General features: G+C 39.0%; 1 protein-coding gene across 9 annotated transcripts in view; it reads right to left on the reverse strand.

Moving 5' to 3' along the window:
- Positions 1–21,917, reverse strand: part of UTRN (utrophin) — a 943,118-nt gene that overhangs the window by 529,830 nt on the left and 391,371 nt on the right. For all 9 annotated transcript variants that reach the window (XM_089654601.1, XM_089654598.1, XM_089654599.1 and 6 more), the window contains one exon: positions 15,196–15,313. In XM_089654601.1, the coding sequence (XP_089510727.1) occupies positions 15,196–15,313 (118 nt within the window). The remainder of the gene's footprint in view (positions 1–15,195; positions 15,314–21,917) is intronic.

A 21,917-nucleotide genomic window follows, 5' to 3' on the forward strand; every position in this document is an offset into this window, starting at 1 on the left:
CTTGGAAGAAGTTGGAGTAGAGAAGTTCTGGGTCAGTCTACTTAAGTAAAAGAGCCAGCACTACAGCCAGACAATGAGCATTTTCAGACAATGGTCAGCAATGGCATCATCCATGCCAGTTTTTTAAAACACCTGTCAGAACTCTTTTTTTGCTTATTGGATTTAATACCCCTATCTTATATTGGTTACATAACTGCCCAATCTATTGTCAGCATCCTGGAAGCAATTAACAATTCCAATATAATGAGAACCCTCAATGGGCCTAGAATACTAAGGAAAATGTTGTTGAATCGATGTGCTCTAATAAAAATGAATCTCCCTTGGCTATAATGTTTTATATTACAAATTTCTATTCACCACTCTTGATGCATTTCATCTACTGGACTTTCATAAATGAAACGTATTATTAGCATTTCCCACTGTCTTTGAAGTTCCAAATGAAAAACAGCTAGAAAATTGAATTCTAATTTGGATTTCCTACACACTTGGAATACACCGGCTCACGACAATATATTAAAAACGTATAATTGTTTTATTTATTTAACATGTAAAAACGTTTCTGTATGGGAAACATACAGAAAAATAAATGGGTAACCTATTATTAACCACTTGCCGCCCAGCCACCGTAGAAATATGGCGGCAGGGTGGCACGGCTGTGCAAAAGCACGTTTTAAAACGCGCTTTTGCAAAACAGGAAGGGGGGCACACACGAGGCGCGCCGCCACCCTACCTGCACCGCCGATCCCGGCCGCGGGTGTCAGTCGCCGGGACACGAACGGTCATTACCGTCTGTGTCCCGCCGATTAGCGGCAATCACTGACAGAGAGCAGGGCTGCAGTAGCTCTGCTTTCTGTCAGTTCCCTGACAGCTCCTGACACGCCGATTGGGAGAGAAGGGTTTATCTCTCCCGATCAGCGTGTCCTCGTGCAGTACACCCCCCCAGTAAAACACTCCTCTCACACATTTAACCCTTTCAGTGAATAAAACATTTAACACCTTCCTCCCCAGTGCCATTAGTACAGTGTCAGTGTTTTTTTTTTTTCTGCACTGATCACTGTATTGGTGTCAATGGGGATGTCATTGACTCCAAGTCAGTTCCCCCCCAGTGTCAGAATGTCCGCCGCAGTCCCACAGTCCCACCATAAGTCGCTGATCGCCGCCATAAGTCGCTGATCGCCGCCATTATTAGTATAAAAAAAAAATTAAAAATCCGAGTATCTTTCCCACCATTTGTAAACACTATAACTTTCACGTAAACCAATTAATTTACACATATTGGGTTTTTTTTTTAGCAAAGATATGTCGCAGAATGCATTTTGGCCGAAATTTATGACGAAATTTAATTTATAAATTTTTTTTACTGGACATGCTTTATAGCAAAAAGTCCAAAATATAGTTTTTTTTTCTCAAAATTGTCAGCCTTTTTTTTTTATAGTGCAAAAAATAAAAAATGCACAGGCGATCAAATAAATTTCATTTATGTACCGTATTTCATGACCGCGCAATTGTCCGTTAAACTAGCGCAGCGCTGTATAGCAAAAAAATGGCGTAAATTGCAGTATCTATACCATAGATTGTAGATGCTATAACTTTCACACAAAGCAATCAATATACACTTATTGGGATTTGTTTTACCAAAAACGTAGCAAAATACATTTTGGCCTAAATTTATAACCAACTTTGAGTTTACTATATATTTTTTATAGTTGAAATTAAAAAATATAGTTTTTCTTCAAAATTTTTGGTCTTTTTTTGTTTATAGCGTGAAAAATAAAAAGCGCCCAGGTGATGAAATACCACCAAAAGAAAGCACTATTTGTGTGAAAAAAGGACGTAAATTTCGTTTGGGTGCAGCATTGCATGACCGCGCAATTATCAGTTGAATTAGTGCAGTGCCGAGTAGCAAAAAGAGGCCTGGTCATTAAGGGGGGTAAATCCTCAGGAGGGCAAGTGGTTAAGGGTATCATTTCTTACAAAGGGCAACATGTTGTATTAATTTTGCTAAGAAAGATATGGACAAAGATGTAATACAACAACAGAACTTTGTTTTTTCATTAAAAAAAAAACGTAACCTAAAACTGTTTAACTATTTCTATCAGGTTAGAAATTCTTGTATGTTGCCTTTGATGAGTTTTTTTTTTTTTTTTTTGCATTTACTGCTCTCTCTGATACCCATCACCTTCACAGTAAAGAAGTGAGTGAGAAATATCCCCAATGGGGACAAAGACAGCAATGAAATTCTAATATTATTATTATTATTATTATTATTCAGTATTTATAAAGCGCCAATAGTTCGCTCAGCGCTGTACATTACAAAGGGGGACAGAACATGTGACAGAACAATACCAATACAATGCAAAACATGAGGGGATCGAGGGCCCTGCTCTTTCAAGCTTACAATCTAGGAGACGTTTTCAGGGAAGATCCATGTATTTGATACTTTATACTTCCCTGAAGTTCCATATTAGTATTAGTTTTGAAGACAAAATATTCTTCAATTAGTTAGATTAGACAATATTTTTCTTATTTTGTTAAAAGCATTAGGTATTTGTGGGTCAAATACCCTTGCCTCCATTTTATAGCAATAAAATTGCCACAAAATGTTTCAAACCTTACCAAGTTTACTAACAAAATTGTTTTAATGCTGTGTGTGTCACATCTGGGAAGATTTCCACTACTTTTTTGTCCTGTCTGACATTTAACAAATAGACAAGAAGCAGGGGAACATAGACAGGAATATGAGCTTGGCAGAGTCATGTCCATATTTGGTTAATGACACCCTGGACTTACAGGCTCTGCATTGAGGGTCATACACCCATCCCTGCATATCTGTCAAACTTAGTTGCACAGGCGAATCTGTACAGATGATGTTTATCCATTCACTTATATGGGCTGCCTGAACTCAGCTACATGCTAGTACAAACAGATGAACAAATGGTTGTTCATGCTGTACAGGCACTACACCTGTGTGCATTAACCCTTAGCCTGGAAAATAGATAGTCAATACTGTTTTTTAATATGCAGTTCCTATTGATTTAGATTTGGCACCCGCACTTTAGTAATGTTTACCAAACCCACCTCGAACCCGAACCTGGGTACATTCAGCTCATCCCTACTGATGACCTTTTAAACCCTGTCATTGGGAGCCCCAATTCCCATACTAACAATCGGGACCAGAGGCTCCCAGCTTCAGGTCACCCGATTGCTGTGATAACCTCTGATTGGCTATCACAGTGATCAGTCACTGTACAGCGTGCCCCTGTGTTTTTTCTTTCTCTTTGAATGGGAGAGAGATACATTGTATCTTTCTCTCAATGCAGAAAGTAAACAAACCTGTGTGTAAATAAAATAAATAATAATAGTAATAAAAAAATAAAGAAAATAAAATAAAGAGAAAATACCTAGATCAAGGTTAGATCTAGGTCAGTGCCAGGGTTAGTGTTAGGGTCAAGTAAGTGTCAGGGTCAAAGGTCAGGGGCAGGAAATTTTGGGCAGGATTTTAAAAATCCTAATTAAAAGGTATGCGCTAATAACAAACTTATACAAAGGTGTATATCATCATCCAAAAAACATTAGTGTTTTAAATAAATAATTATAGTGTCCAAACATAAATTAGTGTCCAAAAAATATATATATATCTTCAGTGACTTGAACCAATTGTGAAAAATCCACCACCTAAGGAGATTAAATGAACTCACCAGAGCTAATGGCTGGTCAGATTATAAACCAGCAACAGCGCTTGTGCTCTGGGAGCAATGAACCCGATGTCCAAATAGATATGGTGATGTTTCAGATACTTCCAGATAATAATAATCACAGACAAACAACTTTGCAGCCCAAGCTCTTATGATGAACTTCTCCACTCTCTCATACAAACAAGGTGTCCAACAGACACCAGCTTCAATCGCAAAATAGGGTTGAGATACAGTTAACGCTCACCGCGGATCTCTCCCATACAGCACAGAACAGCAAGGCTCTCTAACGTCCACATCGAGTAGGCCATGCCCAACCGGTTTCGTCACACCGACGTCATCAAGGGGCGGAACAGATGGGAATGTCAGACAGCTCTTATAAATACCACCCTTCATCTACATAATTTTAACACCCAGCCAATCGCTGCGTTCCTAGTCTCCTTAATCACGCTGGCTAGAACAGGATTTTAAAAATAGAGTGATTATCTATGTCAGTTAGTGTCAGTGTGTTTTAAGTAGGATAAAAAAAAGCAGAATTCACACTATTGTTTCTGGGCCCTAGTATGGGTACAAACAACAAATAACATACACATATGTGGTATCACTGCTATTGTCAGGAGCAGGAGAATTTATTTTGGGTTGTTCTTTGGTGGTAGTTTATGGTAGTAGCAAGAAATATACAGCTAACTTAAAAAAAAAAATTTTTTTTATTATTTTGGGCCAGTATTCTTTTGATTCAAAAAAAAAATCAGGAGATATCTGTTACCATTTGACACGAAAAAAAAGAACCCAATTTATCCTTAAAATACAAGGTATAATCAACCTAGATTCACAAAGTAGTTTGTGGCGATGATATATATGAGTTTACTAACACGTCACAGCTGAAAAACTGTGTTCAGGCATTAAGATTTGTTTTACCCTCAGTCGCTGAGGGGTTAAAGTGGCTGTAAAGGCTAGACATTTTTTACCTTAATGTATTCCCTGCATTAAGATAGAAAATGTCCCAGCATTTGTATTTCTCCCCACCCCCTTATTTACCTTCTTCCTCACTCCAGCACTGTGCAAATCTGTAGAGGCTTTCTCCTCTCTCTCCCTGCATTCACAGGACAATAGCAGAAGTGGGAGCCATTGGCCCCTGCTGCTGCCAATCAAATCCTGTGAGGATGGAGCTGAGGGTGGGGACGAGCAGTGCTGTGTGCGTCTATGGACGTCTACGGACGCTTGCGTGCCACCACAGGAAGCGGTTTCCTATGTTGGCACCCTGAGAAATGGAGAAGCCAAAAGCACCAGTGGGGGACCCTAGAAGAAAAGGTTTGGGACACTCTGTGCAATACCATTGCACAAAGAAGGTAAAGAAAAAACAGGTGGCGCACACAAAATGCTTTTGTGTGCGCCACCTGTTTTTTCTTTATCTAGTGGCTGATCTCCCCATCTGAGGAGGGCTGCACCCCTGAAGCATTTCCTTTGGTTGTCACTGTCCTGGTTCCCTTGGCTTCCCCTTTGGCTGTGCATATCCTGAGGCGCTGGAGAGTACATACGATATCCGGTCACAAAGAAGGTAAGTATAAACCTGTTTGTTATTTTCATTAAAAAAGCATGCCTTTACAATCACTTTAACTTATTATAAAAGAGTACCAGCCCCATGTTTCCTAATACTAGAAAGCACTGGGGCCAATACTTATTACTGGAAGGTCCAATATGCCAGCTGCATTGTTAAAGTGGAACTGCATCTGAGCACCACAAACCAAAAATTTAATTCATTGTAATATTCAAAGCAAACTCCCCCATGAATCCATGTCTCCATGTTTTGGAGAGTGCCTGCCAGTTTCCATGCTTAGGAAAATGATGTCATGCATCCCAGGAATCTTCAGGAGGGGAGGGAGGGTTCTCACCTTAGCCAGTACCTGAACTAAGGGCATATGGATTACAGGAAGCAAATGATACATGAATCATCTGCTCTTACTCAAGATGGCCACTGCCAGAAATGCCAGGGGGTGTTTTTCAAAATTATAGATAAAGCATAGAGACATGGATGGATTGAATATTAACAATGAATTAAATAGCATTTTTGGTTTGTGGTGCTTAAATGCAGTGCAGTTCCACTTTAAGTACTTCCTCATAGCAGAAACACAAAATATCTTTAACTATCCACTTCCTAAATGCTGCAAAGTTTTGTATCTCCTCCAACTGGAAGTTACCCCTGACCCCATCTATTAACCAATGAATAAAGGAAGTAAATGAGATCCAGAGTATGGAAGAAAACATCTTGTCGTTGAGCTGCCAGGAAGAGCGCTTCCATAATTTGTGGATCTATTGGCTCCAATTTCAATTCTCTGCATACTTTAAGGACACTTTAATGGAACCCACCACCACAGGCAGCAGGATAGGAGCCCCTTTCTCTTCTTTCCCCCTCCTCTTTCCTTATCACACCCACCCCTCCTTTTTCCCTATTATTTTTTCTTATTTTGTTCTTGCAATATTACAAATTGCTTTTTAGTGGAGCTTTTTGATTGTTCACCCTATAAGTGACCTTGAATACTATATCACCTTTTGGAGCCATCCTCCTTTATATATTTTGGATTATGGCTTTCGTGACAATTACTAGTCTCAAATCTCTTACGCCTGATATGCCTTGTAGCTGTGTATGTTCAATGTAGTGCTCTATATATACTCATATTTTTCCCAAATGTGTCAAATGTAAGATTCATATAAATAAAGCCTATAGAAATAACCAGCGACAAAAAAATGTGTGTGTGTGTGTATTTTTTCCATAGCTACTTATTCTACTGAGATTTATGTAAACTGAGTTTTACTTGGCTAAAGTTTTGACTAGACAGCTGTGCAGGAAAAAACATCCATGCCATCTGAGTATGCTGTTACACCAAATTTCATCAACAGATATAAAATGTAAAATCCAAAGTTGCAGCTTCTAACACTGGTAAAATCTAAACTAAGATGGGAAACTAAGACACTGGAGGATGGATTCAGAATCAGATGGAATATTTGCCTTTATAATTAATTTAAAAGATGATCTAAACATGAATATCCGTTGCATTTCACCTCTCTTTCTGAGTTTACAGATACAGTTTCCATGAAAAACATTTTCTGTGTCATTACACATAGAGATATTCCTTCAAACGGACATTTTCCCAAAACATTAACATGCAAGTAGCTTCTTGTGTTTTATGCTGTCACACTTAGTTATAATAAAATTGCTTACATATTCTCAGTTAGTGCATCAGTAAAACATTTCTAGCTATTATGTGTAGTAAGTATTTATGTATAAAAAAACTTACAAAAGACATAGAATGCATGTCATCTGAAAGGGATTTTCATTGGAAAATCCAATTTTTATCTAACCAGAACATTTTCTTACTTTTCTGACACTAATTATTGTAGTATTGTTAGGCCCATAATTGGAATAGTTTCTCCCATAATCTCTTACATGTTTCATAATTAAGTCTTTCATGAGCCGAGAAAGTGGCATGGGTAAACAATAACATACATTTTCACCCCCAAGCAGAGAAAAACAAACCTATCTGGGAATAAAAAAATAATTAATACTTGAAGGACTTCATTAGCTCTTCATAAATTCTCTTCTAATGGAAAGGCATGATAGTTTGAAAATGTAAAACTGTTGACACCAAGTAAATTAAAAACAATTGTGACACTGTCTACTTTTCATGTAATAGAGAAGCATTTAATATGCAGTTCAGTCTTGACACCTTGAAAAACGTTGTTCCTGTTCCCACCCCTTCTAAAGCTCATTACCAACACACAGGTGGAATACAGGAAGCTACTATGAATCTTGGACACTATGGGGATTGATTTATCAAAACTGGAGAGTGCATATTCTGGTGCTGCTCTGCAGAGGAACCAATCAGCTTCCATTTTTTTTTATCAATGCTTAAGTTGTAGTTAGATGCTGATTGGCTAGCATAAACAGCTGTACCAAATTTTGCACTCTCTAATTTTAATCAAATCAACCCCTATTTATTTCTTGTATAGACCTACTCAACTATCATACATAAAAAAGCAGGTGTGGTCAAATACAAATCCTAATTTTAGATAATTTACCCTCTTAAGCCTGTGTGCTAAATGAACATTGACCCTGTAACATTAAAATGAAACTAAGCTCATTTCTTTTCTAATTTCAGTTGAAGTTGTATGTAATGGGGCTGATTTACTAAAGATAAATATACTGTGCACTGCAAGTGCAGTTACTTTATATCTGTGGGGAAACTCTGGAATGAGGTGAAGCTCTGCTGATTTCTATCATCCAATCATGTGCAAGCAAAAATGCTGTTTTTTTATTTTCCTTAAATGTTCCCCTCAGACCTAAAGCAACTGCACTTTCTGCGCACTTTCTGTGAATCTGCTAATCTGTTGTTGTTTACCTTTTTACTATTGCCTACCTGACATCCTCACCTAAGCAACAGCACATTTCTTAGAGTCAAGCATTATTCCTGTCATCCACATTCCCCTTGAAACTCGCTTATTGAACCAGACAGGGTTACTGTCACCAGTTTTCTTTTGACCTTTATTTTGTTCTTAAACATATTAGGCTGTACTGAGTAGGCCCATGCCAGCCACAATAAGGATGATTCCCCTGTCTGTATGAGCCTGTACTCTGTTTTTGTTGGGTTTTTTTCTTTCTTTTCTGTGTGGACTCAGTACCCCGACAATATTGGTTGATATGTGTGTGACGCTCAAAATTTCAATAAAAATAATATTAAAAAAAACAATAAAAATTAACATCTCCTGAAATTGTTATACCCCCGCAAATTCATGGTTCAGTATTCGCAGCCTCAGTCGTTCTCGGATTTTTCCCACTTACCACGTGGTAGCTATCGTGAGTGTTTTGCTGAGTGATAACAATAGCCGCCCAAACACTGCACCTTAAAGGCTTCTGGCAACTAACCTAGGCACCAGAAGAAGTTTAAAACACTTCAGGAGAAGGCTGAACTACTGGATTTACTTCATGAACAAAAAAGTTATGTTGAAGTAGCGCGCCATTATGGCATCAACAAAAGCAATGTACGCTACATAAAGAAGAACGAGGCAGCGATCAGGAGAAGTTTCTGTGATAGTGCCAAAAAGGTAACTGTAAGAAATAAGAATATTGTCAGGATGGAATCTGCCTTGGCATTGTGGATCACTGACTGCAAAAAAAAACATCCCCTTGGATGGTAACATCATTCATGAGAAAACATGGCAATTGTACCAGCAGTTTCACTACAGGAGACAATGCAAAAGAACCACAACCAGGGCCATCAACAGCACCAGAGCCTGAAGATTTTCAAGCCAGTAAGGTATGGTTTGATCGGTTTCAGAAATGATTCAATATTAAAAGTATTTATCTACATGGTGAGGCAGCATCTACCAACAAAGAAGCCGTGCAGAAGTACTCCGAGAACTTTAGGCACATCATAGAGGAGAAGGGATACAAGCCAGAACAAGTTTTCAACATGAATGAGACTGGCTTGTTCTGGAAGAAGATGCCGTCCAGAACTTACATCATGAAGGACAAAGCTAAAGCTCAAGGGTTTATGGCACAAAAGGACAGAGTGACACTTATTATGCCTCGTCTACAAGTCAGCGAACCCTAGGGCCCTCAAAAACTAAAATAAAAATCTGCTGCCTGTCTACTGGATGCACAACCCTAAGGCCTGGATTACCAAACTCCTACTTTCAAACTGGTTTCACCAGTGCTTCATCCCTCAAGCCAAGGAATACCTCCATGGCTTAGGCATGGACTTCAAGGTGTTGCTCATTATGGATAATGCTGGTGGCCACCCTTTGCATCTATATTACGAGGGAGTCCAAATAGAATTCTTCCCTCATCCAACTTATGGGCCACGGTGTGATCCGTGCCTTTAAGGCTCTTTTTTACCCGCAATTCTCTCCAACACCTTGTGGATGCAATGGACATGGATGAGAACTTTACAATAAAGGGTTACTGGTGTAACTTTACTATCGCAACGTCCCATTCAAGCTGCTCTTAAGGAGATGAAAAAGGAAACCCTCAACCCATGCTGGAAGAAGCCTTGGCCAGAGTGTGTCCACGACTACAAGGGCTTCTCACCTGAAGAAATTCAGCATGAAGCTGTCGACAAGCCTGTGAGACTGGAAAAGATACCTGGTGGTGAAGGTTTTGAAGACATCACTTAAGATGAGGTCAACAACCTCATCGGTGCTCAATCTGAACCCCTAATGGATGAGGATTTGTTGGAGTTAAAGTCTGCCAGTGAAGAGGAGAGGGAAGCAACAGATCTAGAGCAAGAGGAGGAGGAGCAGGGCCTAACATTGGAACGTCTGTCCCAGATTATGAAAACAGAGAAGGAGTTGCAAGGGATGATTGAAGCAAGGGATCCCCATATGGTTCGGGCTCTCAAAGTTAATAATGGCATTGATGTTGCCATTCAGACATATAAAACCATCCTCACCACCATGAAGAAATGACGACAGCAACTTCCCATTACAATGTTCCTCAAACCTATCCCGAAACTCCACCAGGGTGAATATATGACTCCTCCTGAAGCACCTAAAGAAGAGGCGCCACCCAAAGAGCTGTAAATCCTCTGCTTTCATTGCACAGTATTCATTATTGGTGAGTACCCATACATTTTACTTCTTTTTTTACCACATCCAAAATTCCGTGTTTTTTCAAAATTCGTGGGTGTTTTTGGAACGTAACCCCCGTGAATTTCGGGGGTATACTATACATGCTATTACTATGAATGACTATATCCTGATAACCCCTTTACCAACCACAGTTCTGATGGAGAACATCATTGATGTCCAAATACACTTACAGTCTGGCTTTACTCCTTTGCATTCTTTGGGAAATGCAATACATTCTCAACTTCAGATGTGTCTGTAATGGCTTGGCTTTAATTTTACACCCAGAAAACCTAAATTTTCTTCAAAAACTTCACAATGGAATAATAAAATACTACAGGACCTTGTTTGTCACCCTGAATCCAACTGGTGGTATTACAAACCTCTCAGAAAACCTTCTTGTTTTTGGACAGGATCTTCAACAGTTAGGGTGTACTGTTACATTTTAGAGGTCTTACATGGGCATACTGGACAAGAGAAAGTACTTCGTATAGCAGAGTTCAATGTTTGGTTAAAGGATTGGTGCAAAGCTGAAGGTTTTGGTTATGTTAGTCATGATGCTATCAGGTGATCTGACACTGAGCTGTACAAAAGAGATGGTCTGCATCCCTCACACAAGGGCGCTGAGCTTCTTAGTATGGAATTTAGGAATTTTTTGGACATGCATTTAAACTGAGAAATGAAAGCAGAGATGTAATTGTTGAGGACCATTTCTGTCCCCAGTAGGCTGAAACAAATGTGAGGGTTTGTGTTGCTAAGGACTGGGCTGATGGGGTCACTTAGTTTCTGGTAGTAAATATAAGCTGACAGCTCTTATGCCTAAGGTCAACTTGGACTTTGTTGCAATTAGAATTGTTAAAATTCTAAGATGCATCGCTAGAGGGGTCACCAGCAGGAGGAAGGAGGTTCTGAATCCCCTATATAGATCTTTAGTTAGACCTCATTTAGAATACTGTGTCCAGTTCTGCAGACCTCACTTACAAAGAGATATTGATAAGATAGAATGAGTCCGAGATGGGTAACAAAATTGGTGAAAGGTCTGGAGTATAAAACATATCAAGAGCGACTTCAGGAACTTAACATGTACAGTCTGGAGGAAAGAAGAAAAAGGGGAGACATGACTGAAACCTTTAAATACATCAAGGGGGTGAATGAGGTTCAGGAGGGAAGTATTTTCAACACAAAACCAAAATCAAGAACACGGGGACATGACCTTAAACTAACTGGAGGAAAGTTCAAAACTAACCTCAGAAAGTGCAATTTTAAAAGAGTAGTTAATGCTTGGAATAAACCTCCAGCGAAGGTGGTGAGCCAGTCAACAGTAAATAGCTTCAAACATGCTTGGGACCTAGATCTATACTCAGACAAAAAAGTTAACAACCCCCCCCCAAAAAAAAAATGATGCAACCCCCCCCCTACAGAAAAAGAAAAAAGACACACACAATAAATGGGCAGACTCGATGGACCACTCTTTCTTTTCCTGACGTCACTTTTCTATGTTTCTTTCCTCTCATTTTATTAGTTGAAAATACGTACACTGCCACCAAACAATTTTTCATATATCTCTGTTTGAGGTATGCAATATTCGCACAATTTAAAACCCTCAACAGTAACTGATTTCATCCAGACTAGAACTTCTCCTTTATGAACATAATAGCTACAAACCAATTTCCTCTGTGCTTGCATACAAAATAGTGATTGGTCCAAATATTCTAAGTGCATTATCAGATGTGGACTCCCAGGTAATCTTGAAATAAAACGGTTAACGGAAATGGTAAATACTGTGGATAAACTCATCTAATTTAAATTTTATGTTACCCCAGAGAAATTACTGTAGATTGAATGGCTTTCTTTGTTAACTTAAAATGTTAATGCTACCCTGAATCCCCAGCTAACGTCTTCCACCTTTCCTGGACCTACCCATGCATTTACACATAGTGGTCCCAAATTTACAACTTTCTTCAAAAACAACTTTAACTTCATTGCTCCCAAGTCATTTGAAGAACCCCACTTAAGCATGATTGACTCCTACATAACATAACGTCTGCTTGTAATACAAAATGTTCCCTTTCAGCCTTTATTTAAAGGAGGAAAATAATCTTGTTACATTGGAAAAGGCTACTCCTCCAGATATTAGGCAGGTAATTAGAACTATCAATAAGCTACTACCACAACTCAAAATAATATTTAATAGCAAAGCATGTCCAAAAAAAAATGTTAAACTTGGTCACGCCATGTTTTCGGGCTGTTTATTGTTATTTTGTTTTCTGCCATCTCTAACTATGAAATTGCAAAAATAAACACTTTTTAACATATTTGAGGAAATGTCTGAAAAATCATTCAAATTAAATATACACTATATAATGAATACTTTTTTGCCTTAATAGGCATTTCACATTAGCAAAACCTACAAACTTCTCTGCTTATTTTCTCTGCATATATATGCGTATATATGCAACTTCATCAGCAGATGCTTTGGATGACATAAGTAGCTACTGAAAGTGGCAATTCGGTAAGCTAGCTCCAAATGCTTCACATGTCAATTTCTAGGTGACTGGACTATAAATTGCTTGGAATTTCTTTGACACAGACCTTTTATTGACTGCACGTTATGTTTCCCTAGCAACATAAACAATAAGGATATTGATTCTGTCATTGCTAAAAATTGCTATTACAAAATAGGCATTGCGACATATCCTTAGTGTAAACTGGGTCTAGCACCATCTACCCCTAAGAACAAAGGGGGGGATATCTAATGAGAGATACAGATTTGTCAAATCTGTGGAAAATTCTATGTTTCACACCTGAATAGCTAAAGTGCATGGTGCTTTTAAGTTGGATATGCTTTTCAAAATGTAGACAAATCTATCATCTTCGAACCACTCATTCCTAATAAAAACCTGTCTCCATACATATGGCAGTAGCACGCATGCAGTGATTTTGATATTACCATTTCCTTTATATAGTGAAGAAGGATTGAAAACAGCTCACAGCTTTACCATTGAAGTTGAAAATGTACTACTATGGCAACAGGCACCTAAAAGGACTGGTGGTGCTCATTATCATCACTTATGTAGGTAGTAAATAGATCCATTTTTGCAAGAGATGCTGGAATAGGTAGCATCTCTTCATATTATGAAGCCATTTAAGACCAGACTTACATTTAAGTGAATGTGTATCTTCTAAGCAATTAATAATTGCACTTTCAAACAAGCCCCCATTACCTTTTCTAGCTACAGACATTTTGGAAAAATTAACCTTCTAAACTTCACTCATTTTTTCCTGTAGCAGACGTTTGATGGCCTGCCATCCTTCTCATGAAAACACACATCAGGCTTCCTATAAACTAACTGAAACCTGACTTCAGAGTCTTTGTCATACAATTTGAGAATAAATCACTTCACAGTACAAGCAGCTACAGACGTTGGTGAGGTATTGTTTTAAAACTCATTTACTAACTGTTAAGAATGTGTAAATATTTACTCAAAGGCTTCATGTTCACTAAGTTTTTTTTAAGCTCAAAAAAGGCTGGATAAAACACTAGATAAAAAAATCTGGTGATAGCATTTTTTAATAGCATTTTAGTAGTTTTATTAGCGTTTTTACAGTACATGTAGAGGAAAAAAAAAGCTAGAAAAAAGATGTTAGGAGTGTTTTGGTAGCATTTAGCAGCATTTAGCTTTTTCTGCTGGAAAAATGCTCCATAAAACTTGTAAGGGAAGCGTGGGGTACCTTCGGGTGATGGGTCATACCCAATATAAACAACAGTGCCACGTCGTAATAGTTGCTATTTAATGAAGGGAGTTATATGAATGGACGTTATGGACACAGAAACTATATACACAAAGTAGTAAAATCAGTATTTCTTTTTTTTTTACATTTTGTCACACATAAAAGTTGGTTGTACAGTATACCCGCAATGAATGTCCCAGAGCCCATCATACATTGAAGGATAATAGCCAAAGGCCACAGGCTGTTATCCTTCAATACATGGTGGGCTCTGGGACATTCATTGCGGGTATACTGTACAACCAACTTTTATCTTAAATGGTCTATGTGTGACGAAATGTCAAATAAAAATACTGATTTTACTACTTTGTGTATATAGTTTATGTGCCCAAAAAGTCCATTCATATAACTCCCTTCATTAAATAGCTCTAAAACACTTGACAAAAAGGTTCCATGCACACTAGCTTTATTTTAAGCTTCTAGAAGCAGTTATTAACATTTTTCTGCTCCTATAAGCTAAATATTGTTATCCTTTATGTTCATGCACACTACATAAGGCTATTAGCGATTTGTGAGCTTCAGTATCTAGGAACAGAAAAAAAATTGTTTATGTAGAGTTTTTTGGAGCGTTTTTCCAGCATTTTTCCAGCACAAAAAATGCTAAACGCTCCTAAAACACTCCTAACAGATTTTTTATAGCTTTTTTATACATGTACTGTAAAAACACTAATAAAAAGCTAATGCTCCTAAACGCTTCTAAACACTGCTAAAATGCTACTAAAACACTACTAAAAACACACCTACTAGCATTTTTCTATTGGCCGTTTTCTGCAGTGTTTTTTGAGCTTAAAAAAAGCTAGTGTGCATGGAGCCTAAATATTCTTCAGTTTATACATTGTACTGTACAATTTAAAGGTACAGAAATCTGATTTGTTACAACAGTTGTGAAAATAGCCTGATAGTTACCCTTTATCTAAAGTCTGTCATCAGCTAAAACATTCTGAACTCCTCAGGCTGACAGCATCTAAGCTGCCTCCTGTATTTTACACTTTTTCTTTGGAAGGCGAAAACAATATGCTCATTTTAGATCAGCTTGTTCTTACTAAGAATAACTACACATTTTGTATATGTTGTAGAATCAAACATGACTTACATTTCTCCGTAATAGCTGTTCTAACATCCAAACTAGAAGTTTTGTTTTTAACATTCTGAGCTAAAGTAAAGACAGACTCAAGTTGGGGGTGGCGATGCTCCATATCTTCTTTAGTTATCTAAAAGGGAACAATAAAGGAATGTTAATGCTAGGAGGTAAAAAAAATATATATATATGTATTAATTTGCACTAAGGCCTCTTGCACATAGGAGTAAAAAAGTTTTTTTTTTTACTGATCTGAAATAAGATGCATTGTTGTCTATGGGACATTGCACACAGCTGAGTAAAGATAAGTAATACAGCGTTGAACACAGAGCAGTAAAACAAAGATGGAATATTTTTCAGTTGATTGCTGTAATTTACTCGCACATGCATGTTTACTCATCTATAAGTATATTTACGTGAGTATAAATGAGTATATTGCAATACTGGCAATAAAGATGAATTTTACTTATCTATACTTACGCACCTTTACTCGCCTATGCTCAACATTAATCAGGTTTTTACACACAGTTTATGGTCCCTTTAACATGGGCTTCACAAGTTTCTAAGTAAACATCAATCAATTATGCTGTCTCTGTACAAGAGGCCTAAGTGTCTTGAACTGTCCCCACATAGTACAGACATATTAAACAAGGTTGCCATCTTTATCTGTAAATTCCAGCCTCATGTGTGTATCCTGGGTAGCAGCTTAAATCATATCTAAACTCCTAAAAAATTGAATAGATTTCAGATAACCAATCCTGAGATGTGGTACCTGCACTAGTTTTCTTTTGTCCAGGCCCCCTTTTTTTGTGAGCCACTGGTGTTGGAGGGCCTCGATCACGCCCTTGTGACGTCTTCCTGTGTAATTTCGCAGGAATCACACCACGTCATGGCGTGACGACTGACATGTGCGTGTCACCGGCATGGTGACGTGTGACATCATCATGCACTTCAGGGTGGGGTGATGCCGCACACCGCCATGTTGGGGGATCCCATGAGTGGGTGGTGTGCTTCTTCCACCCAGGGGCCATATTGGGAGGCATCCTTCTCAGCTTTTACACATATATACCACCTCACCTTCGCATATTTGACCACACAGCGTGACACCTGCCAACATTAACGACAATTTTTTTACATTGAGCGGGTAAGACATTCTGGGTACCCACTGAACATGGCCTTATTGCCTATATATCCATTGTTGCCTCTCTCTATGACTTTTATGGTTATGCTTTTAATTATATATTTCTATGCCCCATTCTGGTCCTGTTTCCAAGACACCCTTTATTTGGATCCCATTTGTTGAATATACTGCCCTTTTTTATGCATGGTCTATAACTATAACTTTGTGAGAAAACTGTGGCCCTTTATATACACTGTATCAGACAAGCCAGACATCCCTGTGGTGGGCTTTTGAGACCATGCAGTTGTGCGGCAAATTGTGGGGGCGCTGATGGTGAACTCCTGGCAACCCTAGGTGGACACCGGCCTTTTCCCTCCTCTCTTTGTGAGTTGTTTTTACTATCATTGGATATGGTCATACTGATATATGCATTGACTGTAAGTGCAAACCTTATTGAGGAAAACAATGCTTTGAATATCCTTCCTGTGTACATTTTTGATGTTTTGCTTGTTATATCACAGCACTAATATACCTGTCTGTTCCCCTGAAGAGGAACTTTGTTCAGAAACATGTTGGGAGTTTTTGGAAGATTACACCGCATTCAACCAAGATTTATTCATGTATATACGTGTATTTGTATGACAAAAAGATATATATTGAATGTCAAGCTTTTTGTATTGTATTTGCAACTGTAGTTGAACCATTATAGGCATTTTGTCCAAAATCTTTACATGAATAAAAATTGACAATCGGTCTTTTAGATATTTTCTCTATTTTTTCTGCTGTTAAAGTTCCAAGGGTCTCTCCTCAACTGTATCTGTCTGGAAAGCTAAGGTTGTGGTTGCCACCCAGGCTGGACTATAAACTGTCTGCTTTTGCCCATTTCTATTACATGAAGGGTGGGGAGGCGGGGTTAGAAATTTGCAGAAAAAAGATACAATTGTTTTGTGCCTCCAATTCAGCTCACAGGAAGTATTAACAATACTGATTTTCTGGCCGGATTAACAGGTATTTCAGTATGTTCGGGGTAAAGGTACACTGATAGTGTGTCATTGCTCATGTATTTATAGATGTTATACATACACTATATTGCCAAAAGTATTGGGACACCCCTCCAGATCATTGGATTCAAGTGTTCCAATCAACTCCATGGCCACAGGTGTGTAAAATAAAGCACCTAGGCATGCAGACTGCTTCTACAAACATTTTTGAAAGAATGGGTCGCTCTCAGGAGCTGAATGAATTCAAGCATGGTACTGTGATAGGTTGCCACCTGTTCGACAAGTCCATCCATGAAATTTCCTTGCTACTAAATATTCCATGGTCCACTGTTCGTGGTATTATAACAAAGTGGAAGCACCGGGAACAACAGCAACTCAGCCACAAAGTGGTAGGCCACGTAAAATGACAGAGCAGGGTCATGCTGAAGTGCACAGTGCGCACAAGTTGCCAAGTGTCTGCAGAGTCAATGGCTAAAGACCTCCAAACTTCGTGTGGCCTTCAGATTAGCACAACAGTGCGTAGAGAGCTTCATGGAATGGGTTTTCATGGCCGAGCAGCTGCATCCAAGCCTTACATCACCAAGTGCAATGCAAAGCATTGCATGCAGTGGTGTAAAGCACGCGGCCACTGGACACTAGAGCAGTGAAGATGTGTTCTCCGGAATGACGAATCACGCTTCTCTGTCTGGCAATCCGATGGGTGTGTCTGGGTTTGGAGGTTGCTGGGAGAACGGTACTTGCGTGACTGCATTGTGCCAAGTGTAAAGTTTGGTGGAGGGGGGATTATGGTGTGGGGTTGTTTTTCAGGGGTTGGGCTTTGCCACTTGGTTCCAGTGAAGGGAATTCTTAAGGTATTAGCATACCAAGACATTTTGGACACTTTCATGATCTCAACTTTGTGGGAACAGTTTGGGGATGACCCCTTCCTGTTCCAACATGACTGCGCACCAGTGAACAAAGCAAGGTCCATAAAGACATGGATGAGTGAGTTTGGGGTGGAGAAACTTGACTGGCCTGCACAGAGCTCTGACCTCAACCCTGCAGAACACAACAGGGATGAATTAGAGTGGAGAATGCAAGGCCTTCTTGTCTGATATCAGTGCCTGACCTCACAAATGCGCTTCTGGAAGAATGGTTTAACATTCCCATAGACACACTCCTAAACCTTGTGGACAGCCTTCCCAGAAGAGCTAAAGCTGTTATAGCTGCAAAGGGTGGGTCAACTCAATATTTAACCCACCAGACTAAGACTGGGATGCCATTAAAGTTAATGTGCATGGAAAGTCAAGCATCCCAATATTTTTGGCAATATAGTGTGTGTGTGTATATATATATATATATATATATTTATGTATGGATAGATAGATAGATAGATAGATAGATAGATAGATAGATAGATAGATAGATAGATAGATAGTGTATATCTGTACTTTAAATTGAATTTGTCCACTGGCAACAAAATAAATGTTATACTCCGACAAAGGCCTTGCTATGGCAGTATATTGTTGAATTTGACAGATTTAAGCACTGTGATGAGTGAATTATATGAACATATTCATATATATTCTGCTTTTCAAGTGAAAATGCAATTGCATATTCCTAGCATACAATGCTTTTAAATAAGCTTAATGAGTTTGAAGTGTTTATGATAGAAGTATAGAAACAATTACATGCACACAGCACAGATGTATGAAGAACAATCCATGATAATTAGAATGATAATTGCTATTTATGACTTCTTAGCTCCACACGCTGTTAAACAGATATGAGAATGTAACTTTAATCTGCCTCAAGCAGAGGGGATTAATAGAGTTCTAACAAAGGCAGTTTCCTTTTCAAAGCCCATCTAGGCTCATCTTCATAAAAGGTCTCATCATTAAATGCAAAAATATATATAAAGAATGGTAACGATGCATTAAATAACTTTTGCCGATTATGCTGAGAATAGCACTGTTCTATTTCTTCAAAGAGAACTGATCATTTTAAGCGAATGCACAGATGTCATGGGATATGGACCTGTGCTCCAAAAGTGGAACTTTACCCATAAACACTTGATACAAATAATGTTCTTTAGGAACATACATTCCACATTAGCATTAACTATTATACTGTATATATTCCACATAAATATGCTAGCAAAATTAGAGTGTGCTGTAAATTGCCTTCAGCATTGTTCCTGTTTCTTCTTGATGGAAGCTGTCATCTTGCTGAAGCCCAGAGCCCCTGAGCAGCAGTAAATCTTTAGGCTGTCAGCCAATCAACCTCTATATTTTCAGCATGATGCTGAAAAATAGAGGGCAACTGAGCATGTGCAGAGCAAAGTGTAACAGAGTATTACTGGATTTAAATAGTATAGGCACTTATTTTTAATGTTTTACATTGATATACCTGCAAAAGGGGCCAGCCTAAAGTAATCCAGCAGGACTTAAAGTGGAACTTTACCCAAAAGGGGAACTTCCACTTGTTTGCATCCTCCCCTCTCCACTGCCACATTTGGCATGTATGGGGGGGGAGAACAGGTACCTAGTTTTGACAGGTACCCGTTCCCACTTCAGGGTCAGATTGCCACAGCGATCTGTGAAGAAGTTCGCCCCCCTCCCCAAAGCTTTCTGGGACAGATCACAGGTCCAAGAAGACTGTGGGCTAATTCACAAAGTGCAGCGTGGTTTGCACATGTGCAGTAGGAAACCGGCTGTGAAGCTGGACGGCTTCACTGCTGGCTTCCCTTACCTAAGATGCCGACACCTGCACCCAAAGCCGAATGAAGAATCGGCTCGGGTGAAGACATCGCTGGATCCCTGGACAGGTAAACGTCCTTTTAGTAAAAGTCACCAGTATTTGTAGTTGCTGCCTTTAAATTTTTTTGGGGGGATACTGGAGCTCCTCTTTAATTTTCTGACTAAAGTTCCACTCTAAGAAGTACTTTTCTTTCTAAACTGTGATTTTAGCAGGTCTCTCAGCATCCATTGTAAGATAATTCACAATATTTGACTAGTTTTGTTACTGTTAAATGGCTCTACTAATACTATGCATGTGAGACAGTTAAGCCTGGCTAAAGTTTATTATTTAAACTTTTATTATTTAAACAATTTATTTCACAGAATAAATTCCAAAGGTCTTCATTGCCAATGGATTTGTATTTATATCTATTTGTTTCTAAACCAGCTCAGTGACTTTTCTCTGCTGCAATTAAGGAATTCACAGAGGTCCAACAGTGCAAACAAGAGGATAAAAGACACACATTTTTTGCAGCACAGACCTAAATGCTCAAATCACCAGCATTAGGTTGAACTTGCAATTTACAATATTGCCATATGTACTCATACAATTCACAAACTTTTCAAACTCAGCTCTCAGGCTATCAAGAAAGTCTCAACTGACAAACGGATTGCATTACTAGCCAAGATATAGGTGTGCGTATATAAAGGATTAAAAATAACTCTGTATTCTTCTTCAGCATAATCTTTAAATCTAATAAAAAGCCTGTGAACACTTGGTACCTTCTCACAGAGGCACCGCTCCATGATCTGCCTGCAGCCTTCCATATACAATAGTAGCTGCTGCTGCCTTGCAGAGCACAGTACACAACTATATTTTGGCTATTGAAGCAATAACAATCTGTTTGTCGATTGAGATTTTCTTCACAGCCTGGTGGCTGAGTTTGAAAGTCTGTACATCGGCTACCCACAGTGAAAATATTTGACTTAACCAGTTGCAGACTCATGTCATCATTGTACACAGGGCATGTGTAAAACATTCAGTCCTTCTGGCCTGCTGCCAGGACCTCTCCTGTCCCAGTACTCGGCAGTTCAGCTTTGATTAATCAAAGCAGAGTACACATAGAAAGTTCTGACAGCTGGAGTTGCCAAAAAAGCAGTTTGTCAATGTTTATCAAAAACATTGCTCAATAAATAGAAACATACAAAGAAAAAATGTTTCATTTTGTAGCTTACTATTTATTCATCTGCAGTTCAAAGGGATGAACTTTGATCTGCAGATGAAGGCAGTTAACACAACCTGACAAGAAAAAAACAGTTCGTTTTTGTTTTGTTTTTTTTTTAAATTAAAGCGATACTAAAGCTTCAGGGTTTTCTTTAAAAAAAAAAAAAAACAACAACCATGTTATACTTACATGCTCTGTGCAGTGGTTTTGCACAGAGCAGCCACGATCCTCTTCTTTTTGGGTCCCCACCGGTGATCCCAACTCCTTCCCCTCGAACAATGACCCCAGTGACCCTGGGGGCACGGCTGCATGCTTGTCCCCAAGCCGTTGCTCTATGCATCCATAGGGCGCATAAAGCCGTGGTGCGGCCCCGCTCCACTCTCTCCTCATTGGCTCACTGGCTGTGATTGACAGCAGCGGGAGTCAACGGGCTCCTACTTCTGTCTCACCCAATGAAGAGGGAGAGACCCCTTACAGCAGAGGCTCACGTGAACTTTGCTGGATCAGAGGGGGCTCAGGTAAGGATTAGGGGGGAGCTGGGGGGGCCGCTGTACACAGAAGGTTTTTAACCTTCATGCATAGAATTCATGAAGGTAAAAAACCTTGAGCCTTTAGAGCCGCTTTAAATATTAACCTTTCGTTTACTCTAATCAGCCCTAATAAACTTTTTATT

Source organism: Staurois parvus, unplaced genomic scaffold (assembly GCF_062004578.1).
Source record: "Staurois parvus isolate SC_StPar_1 unplaced genomic scaffold, SC_StPar_1.0 ptg000780l, whole genome shotgun sequence".
Taxonomy (NCBI): domain Eukaryota; kingdom Metazoa; phylum Chordata; class Amphibia; order Anura; family Ranidae; genus Staurois; species Staurois parvus.